The sequence below is a fragment of the Trachurus trachurus genome (genome assembly GCF_905171665.1).
Source record: "Trachurus trachurus genome assembly, chromosome: 5".
Taxonomy (NCBI): domain Eukaryota; kingdom Metazoa; phylum Chordata; class Actinopteri; order Carangiformes; family Carangidae; genus Trachurus; species Trachurus trachurus.
In genome coordinates, this window is record NC_139896.1 from 8,490,021 (window position 1) to 8,503,132 (window position 13,112).

Sequence of the window (13,112 nt, forward strand, 5' to 3'; positions counted from 1 at the left end):
CACAAGAAGGAAAGATTTATTGAGCTACTTGGCAGAAAAATAACAAGACAGAATATTCCATAACAGATTAGTTTCCTCCTCAGTGAGTGTGATCAGTGGTGAAGGATTTATACTGGACAGGAGAGGGAAAACGAAAACATCTTATCAATCAGTTTTGTTGTGCAAATAATACAGATTGTTGCAAATGCAAATTAACTGGTTGAAATATCATTGAGACGTGTGCAGCAGCTCATTTAAGTGTAGCACCTTGAAAGTATAAAAATAGTACATGGTACTTAAAATACTACTCATCACCTCAGCGTGTGAGAAGAAATCGTTCAGATTCTCTTAAAAACTTTTGCATGCACATATTTAATTTTCCTTTATGAGTACAACATGTTCTCAGGTCCTGTTTAAATATCTTTATATTTCTAAATAAGAACAGATTTACATGTCAAAAGGTTCAGAAATACATTCTAGAGCATATGAATAAAAAAGCATTTTGTGTCAGTGCAACAGCATGCTTTGCAGAATAGTCGAGAAACAAAGACTATGATGATAAAAAAGGAAGTGAAGGCTGGTGGGGGGGTGGGTCTATTTCCCGATGATGACGTTCCTGTAGCCTTTGACGTGACACAGCTTGTTGCTGTCGAAGTCGACCACCAGCTTCCTCAGCCCCGAGTGGGAGGGGGTGAAGTAAATTTTCACCTTGGCGTCTTCCCCCGGCCCCACCGTGGAGGACAGTCTGTGGGGTAAATATTTAAACATTAGTTATGGTGAAGGCTTTATCACAGACCCCTCGCATAAATATTTAGACAATCGATTATCGCTGACAACGACGGTTATGACTATTTATGGAGTCGGCACAGAGGAGACTATGAGGGTTTTGATCCACCAGAGCATGAAAAATTCATCATGTTCATGCAGTCGGACGTCCACAGCTGCATTTTTGCATGAAGAGCTTGATTGGCTCTTCACGTAATAACAGGTTGGTGCTCTGTCTAAAATGAACTGCTGCATGCTTTTCTTTACTTTCAGTGGGCTGAAACGTCCTGACTAAACAGCAGCAGCAGCAGCAGTCAGACATCTGGACGAGACCGTGACCAGAACATGAAATCATAAAACCAAAAAACACATATCTCATAGTTTGGAATTCAAATGCAGAAGAAACGTTTCCACACAAGAATTACAGAGGCCAAAAGGTCCCTGTGCATATTTTGTTTGTTTCCTGCTCTTAAAATATTTAAATTTACACTTGTACCGTGTTACAGGCTCTGATTTATGTCTGGTCAGTTGTTGCTCTGTGTGAGAGAAGAAAAACAAAATAAAAAAGCAGCTGGTAACTCCTCCAGTACCTCTCAGAGATGACGCGGCCCCCGGTGAGGTTGGCCCCCTCGATGCAGAAGCAGCAGTCCTTCAGCGGCTCCGGCAGCGGGTTCTGGACGGTGATCTCTGCAGCCAGTTTACGGTTCTCCTTGGGTTCTCCCAGGATCTGCAGAACAAAACCACATCATCAAGTTTCACCAAGAATTACAACACAGTTTTATCTTGGGCCAAATTCTTGCACTTTTCCAATTTCTAATCAATCTGCCTTCTGTGTATCTAATCCTTTGCAACTGTATTATCCCAGAAGAAAAGTTTTTACTGTTCAAATCTCTTATTGCAGGTCTTTTTTTTTTTTTACTCACTCTGACTTTGATTTCAGGATTGTCCAGCACGATGTTTCTCACTGTCAGTAACGTCTCTCTGGTGGTGTAGTCCAGCAACAGAACAGCCAGGCGGATCAAGTTGTCCTCAGTGACCAGGCCGCCGTACTTTGAGTAGTTCAACCTCAGTGGAACTCGTCTCTCTGGAGGAACAAACACAATATATTTAAAAAAACAAAGAAAATGAGCAGGTAGCATGTTATAAAGCGTCATGCATGTGGACACTCACCTCCTCCCGGTGCCAGTTCGACGTTGAGCAGATCTTTGAAGCCACAGTTTCCTCCCGTGACCCCGTTGTAGGACACGGCGCAGGACCCGAACACCAGGCGGCACTTCTTCTCGCTCTGCGTGTTGTTGGTCACCACAGCAAACACGTCAAAGTCGCAGCCCTTCCTCATGTCGGGCGACACCTTGATGGCGATGTGCAGGCCCTGGTCCGGCTGCTGCTGGAGCAGCTTGTTCTGGTGGTTGGCCCTCTTGAACGCCTCGCGCTCCTCAGCAGAACCTGAAGACCAGAATAAGAGTTAAGTCTCTGAGAGCTCAGACTCTCTGCTATTCAACCTGATCTGCTGTCAGTTTTACAGAACTAGCCTCGGACAGTTCTCATTAAAGGGATAGTTCAACATTTTGGTAAACGGTGGAGCAGAGCTGTGAGCTGCTCAGAGCTACGCTACGTAGGCTAGTGGGATTTCTTGGTTTCCCTCATTAAACTCATCAAATACACAATCCAACAACTCCAAACAGCCCTGGTGGACAAGTTGTGACCTGCACATTCACCACACTATGAGATAATAACAGAACATTATCGTTTTCGAGGTAAATACAGAGACTGCTTGCTGAAAAACTGTCCCTGGCAGGAACGCGCATCACCGGTTTTGCATGAATTTACCTCTAAAACAACTCTGTCTCGTAACGTTCTGTTATTATCTCATAGCCTGGTGAATGTGCAGGTCACAACTTGTCCACCAGAGCGTTTTGGAGTTGTTGGATTGTGTATTTGATGAGTTTGGACTATAGGGATGGGCCAATTTGCCAAAATGTTGAACTATCCCTTTAAGGCAAAGAGCTCTAATCATATGGAACTGTTTTTTTTTGCCTCACTCTGCACTCTCACTCCTCATTTCAGTCTCTCAAAAAACATCTTAAACAGTTTGTCTCTTCTCAGTATTAAAGCAGCACAAATGTGAAACAAGTGCAAATGTGTTACTGTAATTTATTTAACTATTTATTTTTCTCTCTTTTGTTTTCTGTTCATTAATCACGTTTCTTTTTCTTCCAAACATTTTCATTATATTTTTGGCTGTAAATTATTATAATCTGTCTAATCAATTTAAGACAGATTTATTTGGCAAATGTACTGTGTACAGCAGGTTTTTAATTGTTGGTTGGGTTCTCTTTACAAGCCCTTGCGGGTTTCTTCTTCCCATCTGTGCATTTTTCTTTTGTTGTGGTTGTTTCTCTTATTTTTATAATAAACTAAACTAAAACTAAGTCTATGTTTTGTCATTCAGAGAAATGAACAAGCAGGGAAACGACCTGTGTAAGTAAACCTGACATTCATTCTTAAACAGAGGCAGTTGAGACTTGAGTTTATGTACATTAAGATTAACAACATTGCTGATAAGGAGTGTAGGAATTTACACAGCGAGTAACCTTGTGGACAAAGTCTGAATGAACGAACAATGTACAGTTCAGTGCAGTTCGGCGTTTTCTACCTTCAGGATACTTGTAGAGGTGAGTGATGTCCTCTCTGTCGTCGTTGCCCACGCTCTTGGTGCTGATGTTTCGGCCGACCGCCTGAGTGTAAGTGACTCTCGACGTGCTGCCGTCTTTCTCCCTCTTGAAGGTGATGACGTCGGCGTTGACCTCGGCGAAGACGAACGGGGCGTCGTACTTGATCGTCAGCTCGCCCTGCTTGATGGCTTTGACCGGGACGGGGCCGCAGCAGAACACTCCTGAGAGAAAGAAACGGTGAGAAACAGATATGGATATAGATGATGTGATTGATCCAGATCTAGATCCACATCGGGGAGGATTTTTCCTGAATACAGAAACATCATCAGCGGGTTGGTACCTTCACTTCTCTCCTGGGGCGTGGGGTCACTGGCCTGCCAGCCGTTATACTCTGGTCTGAGGTCGGGTCTGGTCATCCAGCTCTCCACCCAGCAGTGATAGTTCCTGCAGGTACAACAACATCATCAAGTCAGAACTAAACTAAACCTCTTCTGTGTGTTAGTGTCTGTCAGATTCTCTGGCAGTGGAAAAACTCACCTTCACGTTAAAGGGTAAATACCTCATTTTTGACAGTATATGGAGATTATTTATGGTGTTCTTAGAGGGGAGGAAAGCATTGGAGGCATGTCCCCCCTGTACTGTATGTAAACCATCAACAAATGAAATTGCCATGTATCTATTATACGTCTGTTTGTTTTTTTGCTTTGTTTTATTTGAAATGCTTTTCTCTAAGGGAGTTAAAGGATGATTTACGTTATTGACTGTGCAAAATAACACATGCTAACTGCCCTGCGATGTTTATCTCATTGAAGATGAGCCTTACTGTGATAGTTCTGTTTTGCACCTGTATTATTTATTGCAGTGTGATTATTTATTCTGAAAATTAATAGTTATTAATAATAATAATAATAATAATAATAATAATTAATAGTTTGAGTTTCTTACTAACTAGTGGGAGGTTCAACAGCCTTCTACTAAAAAGAGAGAGTTTTTATATACAGTAGTTACCCTCCAGACTCTAACCCCTAGAGGCCTAAATCAGGAATTTGATATAAAACACTTTCTTTATATTTATTATTATGTGCCCTTTGCCTTCAGGTTTTCTCCCTTTGTTTTATTGGATCACAACCTACCATCAATATACCTGCAAGCCTATTGGTGCGGCCCCATTGTTCCTAAAAGTAGCACCTGAAGAAGACCTGTGGTCGAAACATTGTGCGAAATATCCAAAAATGGCAACTCGTAAGTGCGTGGGCATACCTTTTCTTTTATCAGGTTCATCTGATTAAACATAGTTCAGTTTATTTAGTTTAATATTCGACTTTGTCTCGTCTCCTTGGAGTGTTTCAACCTTTTTTCTTCACTATATGTGAAGTTACTGTAGAATAACATACGTTAAAAACACACGAGCTCTCACCAGATCATCTCGTTGGACCGAAGGGGTTGTCCATTTTCGTCGACGTAGCGTTCGATCACCAGGTTGCTGTTGTTGTCGTGGGCCGACAGGAAGTTGGTGATGACTCGACAGGGGATGCCGAGGGCTCTGGCAACTGACAGTTACAGATGTGAAAATAAAATTACATGTGTGTAGCGGAGGAGGAGGAGCACAGTCTATATCATAAATGCATACAGTATGTGGACATATATGGTGGTTGTGTTGTCTGTTTGAGACGAATGAAGTGTGTTTTGCAGTGATAGCGCCGGCTCTGTCATATCTTACCAGAGCAGGCCACTGCAGCGAACACCCAGCACTGTCCGTAGCGCACAGGCTGACAGGCCTGCGTGTCCCAGTTGCGCAGGATCTCCACGCTGCCCCTCCAAAACATGGGGCTCACGCCTCCGTCATAGCTGTCCGTCCAGTTCCCCAGCAACACGCCTTTGTCATCGTTACAGTTCACCTGATGGAGCAAAAGGAAAAAAGAGCTTAAAATACACGTTTATCAGCAAGTATGTCGTTTTTAAAACAGGAAAGAGCCTGGAAGTTTCTTCTGAATGAATGAACTTGAACTCACCATAGCACTCAGCACTCTGGACACATAGATGGGATTTCTCCGCCCTGAACAGTCCTTGCCAGGATTCCTCTGACATTTTGGATTCATGTCCAAAATCCTCAGACAGACGTCAAGGATCCCGTCTTCAAACTGAACAAAAACAGGATTACAGCGTTACAGTAAAGCCCCTGTACAGACTTTTCATTTAGTGTTGATTTTGGCGGCCCCTGTGGACGAAAGCGGCGGAATGAAGACTGCATTTCCCACTGTCATGAAGACAGCGCGTGTAGATTTATTTTGGAAACGTCGGAAAGAAGACGGGACTTGATTTATTTATTTATTTTTAGCAGCGTAATGTATCTATTCGTATCATTTCGTCAATGGTCCGACCCGACCATGCCTTCCAGAGGTATAGAATTAGACTACTTAGAAATAGCGTATCTTCACCCTGATGGGCTCATTTGCTGTTACAGAGAGGTAACAGAGACACATCAGCAGAAACCAGAGACTTTTGCGTATCCAGTTAAAAGCTCCGTACAGGGGCTTTAAACATGAAAGAAAACACAAAAAAACAAAAACAGGGGAACATTAAAACTATTCTTAGTGCTTGATATACTTTACAAATAAACACTCCAGTCTTATCAAACTGTATCAGTTATTGAAGAAAAGATAACAACACTGATAAAAAAACATCTCAGTTCATTTCCGTGACAAATGTTGGGAAATCACGGCGAGTCTCGAGTTACGTAACGCATCATTTATCACAGGATAAGTGGTTGTTTTCCCCCTCTTATCATCTTAGGATGATCGCTGACGCTGACACAGTGTTGGCTGGCTCGGAGCTCGGAGAAACTTTTCACGCGTGATTGAGTGAAGCCGACAGCGCCACTGTTGGTGTTGGTACCTGGCCAAAGTTCCAGCCCATGGGGACAGGATGGCTGGCGCTGCCACGGAAGATGATCCCGTCCTGAGACAAGACGTATTCTGCCAAACTCCGCTCGTCCTCCATGTACACGGCATCGCCTGCAGCCAGGAGGAGACATAACAGCAGAGTGTTGGGCTTAACCCTTTATACAGTAGGACACTCGTTATTGGAGGATACTGGAAGTGTTGTTTTATTTATTTATTCATTCATTTGTAATAATGATAATAAACGCACATAATACTCTTAAATTTGTGTTAGGAAACTTGATGTATTCATGTGTAACTAGACTTGACGCCACAAAGAACAAACTCATTTTAAGTTTGACTAACATTAATGACACTAGTCACTGTGCTGGAAACATTGGTACAGATGCCTCTTTTTTTATCCTTTTAGCATTTTTTTTAGATGAATGTTATTAAATATGAACTTTTATCTTACATCATCATTCATTATATGTATTGTGTTGTCTGTTTTTGTATTGCCTGTCTTTAACATTTTACATACAGTAACATAACATTTTACTGCAAATAAGTTATCTGAAGTTTGTATATAGTTAGTATAAAAATCGAATATAAAAACACACCAGTAAAATTAAAGGAACAGTTATCAGTCCATAAAAATATCTGAGAAAAGTTTTAAAAATGTCTTATTCTAAAACGCAAGTACTTAAACTTAAATAATTTATTTAAATCATCAAAAATAAGTTACTGAATGTGGTTACTTGCCCAATGAAGGGTTATATTTTCTATTTTTCTATTAAATAGTTCATTTGACTGAATTTGAAGCTTTCATTTAACCTTAAACAGAATCTGGTAATCTTAGCTCGGTGTAAAGACTGAGATTGACTTCCCTGTTCGATTTTAATTTGCACGTTGCCTGGCATTTGCACAGACAAGACTTGGGAAGTTTTGGTTTTTCCCTGGCCAAGAATCAGTCACATATTTTCCAATAAAACGAGATTTGACATGTTTATTAATTAGCTTTAGCCTGGTGAGGGATTATTGTCATATTTAGACAGAGCCAGTCAGGCCTCTCCTCTCCTTCTGTTTACCAGTCTTTATGCTTCACTCAACTAATCACTGGTCACATGGTGTGAGACATTATACAGGTACAGATCTTCTTATTTAACTCCTAATAATCCCACTCTGCTATGAAACATGATCATGAAAGCGCTTCGGAGTCGGAGATCCTTAAACACAGGATCCACTTCGCTGACAGTTTGACATATGGGCTCTTTACCCACCTTTGCACCAGGGGTTAAAGAGCAGGATGAACTCGATCCGCGCCGACCGGCCCAGCGTCAGGGTGTAGCGGCCTATCGGTGCATCGGGGGCGGAGCAGATGGACAGGGCGACCATGTCCCCGCCGGGGGGGCTGGTGACCGCCGCGCTCCAGCGGGAAGTGTCGATGTTGGGGGACAGACCGAAGGAGGCTCTGGTGCCGTACTGCTCATGTGGCTGAGGACCTGTATGAGAAGAGAAGAAGCCGTCAGTGAAACATTTGTGTCTGGGAAGTGAAAACTCACAGGATAAAGCCCTTTTTTTTTTACTGTTTTCGCAACCTCCCATGCAACATTTAGTTCAAAGTAGGAATCTTATCATGCATAATCAGTGTAATGGCATTAAATTAAGACCCAAACCAGCTGGGAGTCCAGTCGCACTGAGCCACTTCAGTTCATATTTGAATACCTCTGAGTTATATGTAAACATTAAATAATCATCATGTAAACTAATGGCAGGTTGTTTGATGGTTTTTCCTCACTGGGTGGGATGAAGTCAAACGTACAGTACTTCACTTTCAAAGATTGATATTGTTATCTATGATTGTGCACATGCTTTCCTGTTGGCAACCATCACTTCCTGTTTAAAGGGTCTGGTCCAGCAGCTGTCTTATCACACTCTACATGAGGAGTTTATCCAAATATGAAAAGAGGAGAAGAGGCTGATCGTTTCCACTGTTTCTCTAAGGTTTTCTGAGGGCAGACGCAGTAGCAATCTGGAGGCTCCCAACAATAACAGGCAGCAAAACGGGAGAGGGGAGAGGCTCAAGTTGACAATGGAAACAACAACGGAACATTTTACAGCTCCATGCAGTGAAGTTTAATGTAAAAAAGCAGTAGCAAATACAAAGAACAGAGGAAAGTGCCCCATGTTTCCTTCCTTCCTCTCAGTGAGAGGACATACTTTAACTGCAGAGGTTTTTCCTGCATCCTCTGGTCATTATAGGATCATTATAAGATATTTTTCATAATGCGAAAGTGCAGATCACTTCCTTTTCTGAAGAGTTTAATCAAGACCAGTGGACAGAAACTGCAAAAGATATCTTCACTGGAACAAAGGGGGTATAGCTCAGTGGTAGAGCATTTGACTGCAGATCAAGAGGTCTCTGGTTCAATTCCAGATGCCCCCTAAGAATTTATCAAAAGTCCTCCACATAGGTCCTTTTAAAACTGGCATAAATATCAGAAACACCACCGGTACTTCCACAAATACTGAATATGCAAATCTATGCACTTTCCTATGTAATATGTCCATGCACTTTACAGCTTTACATCCAGATAAAATGGCAGGTTTCTTGTTAATCCATTTTTCTTTAAGGGTTTAAAACAGTAGCCAATGTTGTTAAAGACATTTTAACCCATTGGTATTGGGTCGCTGCCTGGAACTAATTGATGCACATGTTCAGGAATCGGTATCAATAAGGAAAATTCCTGTTAAATTGAAAAAAATAATCCTCAAATGCATTGATTTGTTCTGTTGCGTTATTAAAAAAAAGTGTAGCACCTGTTTCTGCGACAAAGTCCAGAGAGCTGAGTCCTGGTTGGTAGGTTGAGGAGCGGAGGTACAGGCTGATGGTGAAGGCTTGTCCTCTCCTCACGATCAGACGTTCGACACCGTTCAGATCAGTGCGATGGTCGGTGTTGTTGAAAAGACACTCCAGGTTCCAGCGTTCGATGTCCAGAGCTTAAAAGAAGAAAATAAATAAATAAAACCCAATAAAAGCAGCTGATGTTACTGAAAACATACATTGTTTGCAGATCAATGAATAATGAGTTAACTGTGACTGTGATGGGAGAAATATTGATTCTGTCATTCAGTATGTTACAGTAACTTTCAGCTGGTTTAGTTTTCTTTAAAAAACAAAGGCCCGAGGCCCAAAAACAACAGAATATCAACCAACAGAAAAAAAGAAGTCACGAACAAGCCGAACATCGGGCTCTGATTCCAGATGCCAAGAAAAAGAAGCAAGCAGAACATCTGGACGGCATTAGGTCTAATGTTTCCCTTTCTTCTCACATACCAGTACACTCGCCGTAGGTGCAGTGTGAATAAATGATTCAAGTAGAAAATGATAGATAAATGATTTTAGTTTCACAACACACCTATGAGTCAAAGATTATTGCTCTACCGTCACTGCTCTTGAATCTAACAGTGTGATGTATGTGTGTGTTTATGAAGCATGTAAAATACCACAAGGAGTTCTTGATGAGGCGCTGGTTGTTAAATGTAAAGCTGCTGTAGAATGAAGGATGTTTTACAAGGTGCAACATATACAAATGCACTGTTAAAGCAGCTTTATGGTTAATTAGATCCCAGATTTCTTCATGTTGTGGCTGTGAATGTATGTGTTTTCTTCTTTCCTCCCCTACAAATTCAGTTTTTATAACAACTTTATGTGTTTGAATGTTTGTCAAAAAGCTCATTATTTTATCTTCAAAGCCGAGACCCATCCCGTCTGTGGACTTTGGAATAAAAAAAACAAACAAACCTGTGACACTTCAGGACACTCGCACTCATTCATGCTAAGATAATTTAGTGTCACAGAGTTTAACAAGAGGTGAAAACACAAGAGAGTCTGTCACTCCCTGTGAGGTGTGCAAACACACAACCACCACCTCCTCTCTCTCCGCTGTGTGTGTGGTGACTAACAGAATCCCACCCTTTGATTTCCTGTTTGTAGGAAAACTTAAGGTCTTTCTATATAATTTCCTTCGAGGTCTTTCTGTTGCTGCAAAGCTGCACATATATAAAGCATGAAGTGATGGAGTCAAGGACTAAAGCTGGACTAAAACAAACAGACCGAGTTGTAAAGACTTCCTGCTGTTTTTGCATGACCTCGTTCCTCGGTTCTTCCTCTCAGGGCTCTGATGTTTTACTGATCTTTCTTGACCTTTGCAAGGTTCGTAATTGGAGGCATGTTAGTGTATCTAATTGGGGCAAATGCCTCAAAGATCATGATGCTGTGACTGTTCTTGGGACAGCTGGAGATTTGTAGGCAAGGGATTGTTTAGTCTGTGCAGACTCTCCTGCCGTTTGATATCAAGTGCATTCGGGGCACAGATGCTATTGAAGAATTTACTGAAAACCACCAGGAGAAAGAAAGAAAGCAGGCAAGAAATACCAAACATGTTTCCAAGGAATTCTGAAGTCTTTGTTGAAAGCTTTTGCTGAAATCCCACCAAGAGAGTCCTATAAAACAGATCTAATGTGAAAACTATTAAAAGTCTGAGACCCCAAAATCCTTCAGAAACAACAGAATAACGGTGCAATGATGTAACTCTTTTCCAGATGCTATGCATGTGAGGTGCCAAACTGAATACATCTCATTGTCCCACAGCCTCTTCTATAGGGTGACGTAACTTCTAACAGCCCAATTGGTCTAACATGAATGCAGACATTCCTCTGCCGTCTTCTCTTTGCAGCTTTACATATTGCACACTCCCACGCTGAGCTCTCCCAACTCTACCATCCATGACCCGCAGAGGGACCGTCTCTCTGTGCTGTGGCTGCACTCAGCCCCGGCATTAAGCCTAATAAGGCAACTCAAAGCAAAATGTCAACTAGTGTCAAACTGGGTTGCCTATTTTAACCGTGGAAAAGTAAATATGCATACAAACTCCCATTTGAAGAAAGAAAAGGGTTTCAGTCTTGCAGCTGAGTTGACACCCATGCTGCATCACAAACACTTTCTATGTAAAAATGAAAACGTTGTGCGTGTGTTTTACAGGAGGGTAAACAGGTGACGCTGCTGATTCATCGATGTGCTGTTTATTCTAAAAACCAACGTGGCCAACAACAAGCTCTGGTTCATATTTGTACTAAGAATGACTGATTTTTCCTGTAAATAAGAAGATTAAACTGGCATAAAGTGAATATTTCTTGAAAGAGTCAAGACTAGGCGGTGCCAGGTCGCAATCACACACACACGCACACACACACTGAATACAGACACTCCTGTTGTAGTGAAGTGTCGTCCTTAAGTATCCGTGGTATGTTTCACTCATCAGTAAACTGCAGTTTTGACTTTTTAAAGGTGATTTATAGCAAACTTTAAAAGGTTTGACCAGTTTCCTGCCCGGGAGTGTTTGTTTGAATGCCTTTACAAGAGTTTTAACTATTTGTAGGGTGCAGGTCATGTGTGCATGTGTGTGTGTGTGTGTGCCAATAAAGACAGCAGCAGTTAAACAGTGAAGGCTGCAGCTGCTGTCAGCTGTTGTTATAAATGTTCAGGTCCCACAGAGACAATTATCAGTTCAAACACTGAGGGTGTAACATTTTTCAAATGCACTGGACTTCAGATGTCTGAGTGAAAAAACAAAAGCGCCTTCAGTCTGAGTCTGAGTCCCAGCAGCAGCAGCAGCAGCAGCAGCAGCAGCAGAGGGTGATGGTGATCAGTGTGGACTGTGACTGTGACAACAATTTGCTCCAGTGAAAAGTCTGGACTTTCACTCGCTGCTCGGTCAGTGACAGAGAAGCTGAACTGCATCATTAAAACACAGTGAGCATTTAAAGTCAGTCATTAACACTAATAACTATATTAGGACATGCTTTGAAGAAAATACCAAAGTTAAACCCACAGGGAACTCAATTAAAAATGCATTTTAGGTATTTAACCCTATTATAAACTTTTAATTAAGAAGCAAAGAGTTTCCATGACTTATTTAAACAACACAGGTGATTTCTGGTCTGATTTAACACACAAAAAAACATGAATCAATGTGTAACTCACCTTGTGCCATGTCTGCTGCTTCTTCTTTTCTTTTCTTTTCTGTGAATAAACTGTTTTTTCTTCAGTGAATCTTCGGATCAGACGATAACTTGATGTCTCGCCCTGTCTGTCTGTCTGCGTCCTTATCGCGCTCTGCCTCTGGTTAATATAGTCATCGTCCTCCTCCTCCTCCTCGTGCCAGTCAGTCTGGGTCTGGGTGGGAGTGGGCGTGACGACGAGACGAGACCCTCCTCCCTTATACGTCCATGTACTGTACTCACGCACACACAACAAGCCAATACTGTACGTTGCGTTATGTTAAAGCCTCCCCTGTCCGCGCGTGATTCATCAGCTGTTGCGAAGTGAACAAACGTGTCATCATCAGTGCAATGTTTCTTTTTCTTTTTTTCCCCCTTTTGAATGATTAAAACAGTGTTGACTGTGGAAAAGTGGAGCTGGTGGTACATTTCCAAAGGTGTGCATGGTTTAATGAGTCAAAAAAGATGTAGCCTAAAGCAAAAGCAGAAAACCTAAGTTGCCTAATATCAAACCTGCCTACTACTGTTGTATTATTACTCACTCACATTATTTTCCACGTGATATACTATAGGCTATTGTGTTTAAAACTTATTATGGACAAAAGAGCTGCAGCCAAATCATGAGCTGGTGCATATTCAGCCTCAGTCCTACAGTAGATCCTAATTATGAATGAAACTAAAACAATAAGTCATTTACAGCAGATAGTAAATAGAAATAATTTAATTATTGATAGTGATTGATCTTTTAAGG

At 41.6% G+C, this 13,112-nt stretch overlaps 1 protein-coding gene across 1 annotated transcript; it reads right to left on the reverse strand.

Annotated features, from left to right (window-relative positions):
* Positions 1–12,464, reverse strand: tgm2b (transglutaminase 2b). Its single transcript, XM_083972489.1, has 13 exons — positions 12,345–12,464; positions 9,119–9,298; positions 7,579–7,800; positions 6,315–6,433; positions 5,432–5,560; positions 5,140–5,317; positions 4,837–4,969; positions 3,760–3,863; positions 3,401–3,640; positions 1,915–2,190; positions 1,668–1,828; positions 1,335–1,471; positions 1–724 (listed from the first exon to the last, which is right to left on the reverse strand). Exons 1-13 carry the CDS (start codon positions 12,352–12,354, stop codon positions 574–576), a joined length of 2,040 nt encoding a protein of 679 aa, XP_083828615.1. The 5' UTR covers positions 12,355–12,464; the 3' UTR covers positions 1–573.
* Between the last annotated feature and the right edge of the window lie 648 nt (positions 12,465–13,112).

Coding starts and splice junctions, on each gene's coding strand:
- tgm2b (XM_083972489.1), bottom strand. Junction 4,970..5,139: donor CGCTGCAGTGGCCTGCTCTG/GTAAGATATGAC, acceptor TGTAACTGTCAG/TTGCCAGAGCCCTCGGCATC. Junction 1,829..1,914: donor CGAACTGGCACCGGGAGGAG/GTGAGTGTCCAC, acceptor TTGTTCCTCCAG/AGAGACGAGTTCCACTGAGG.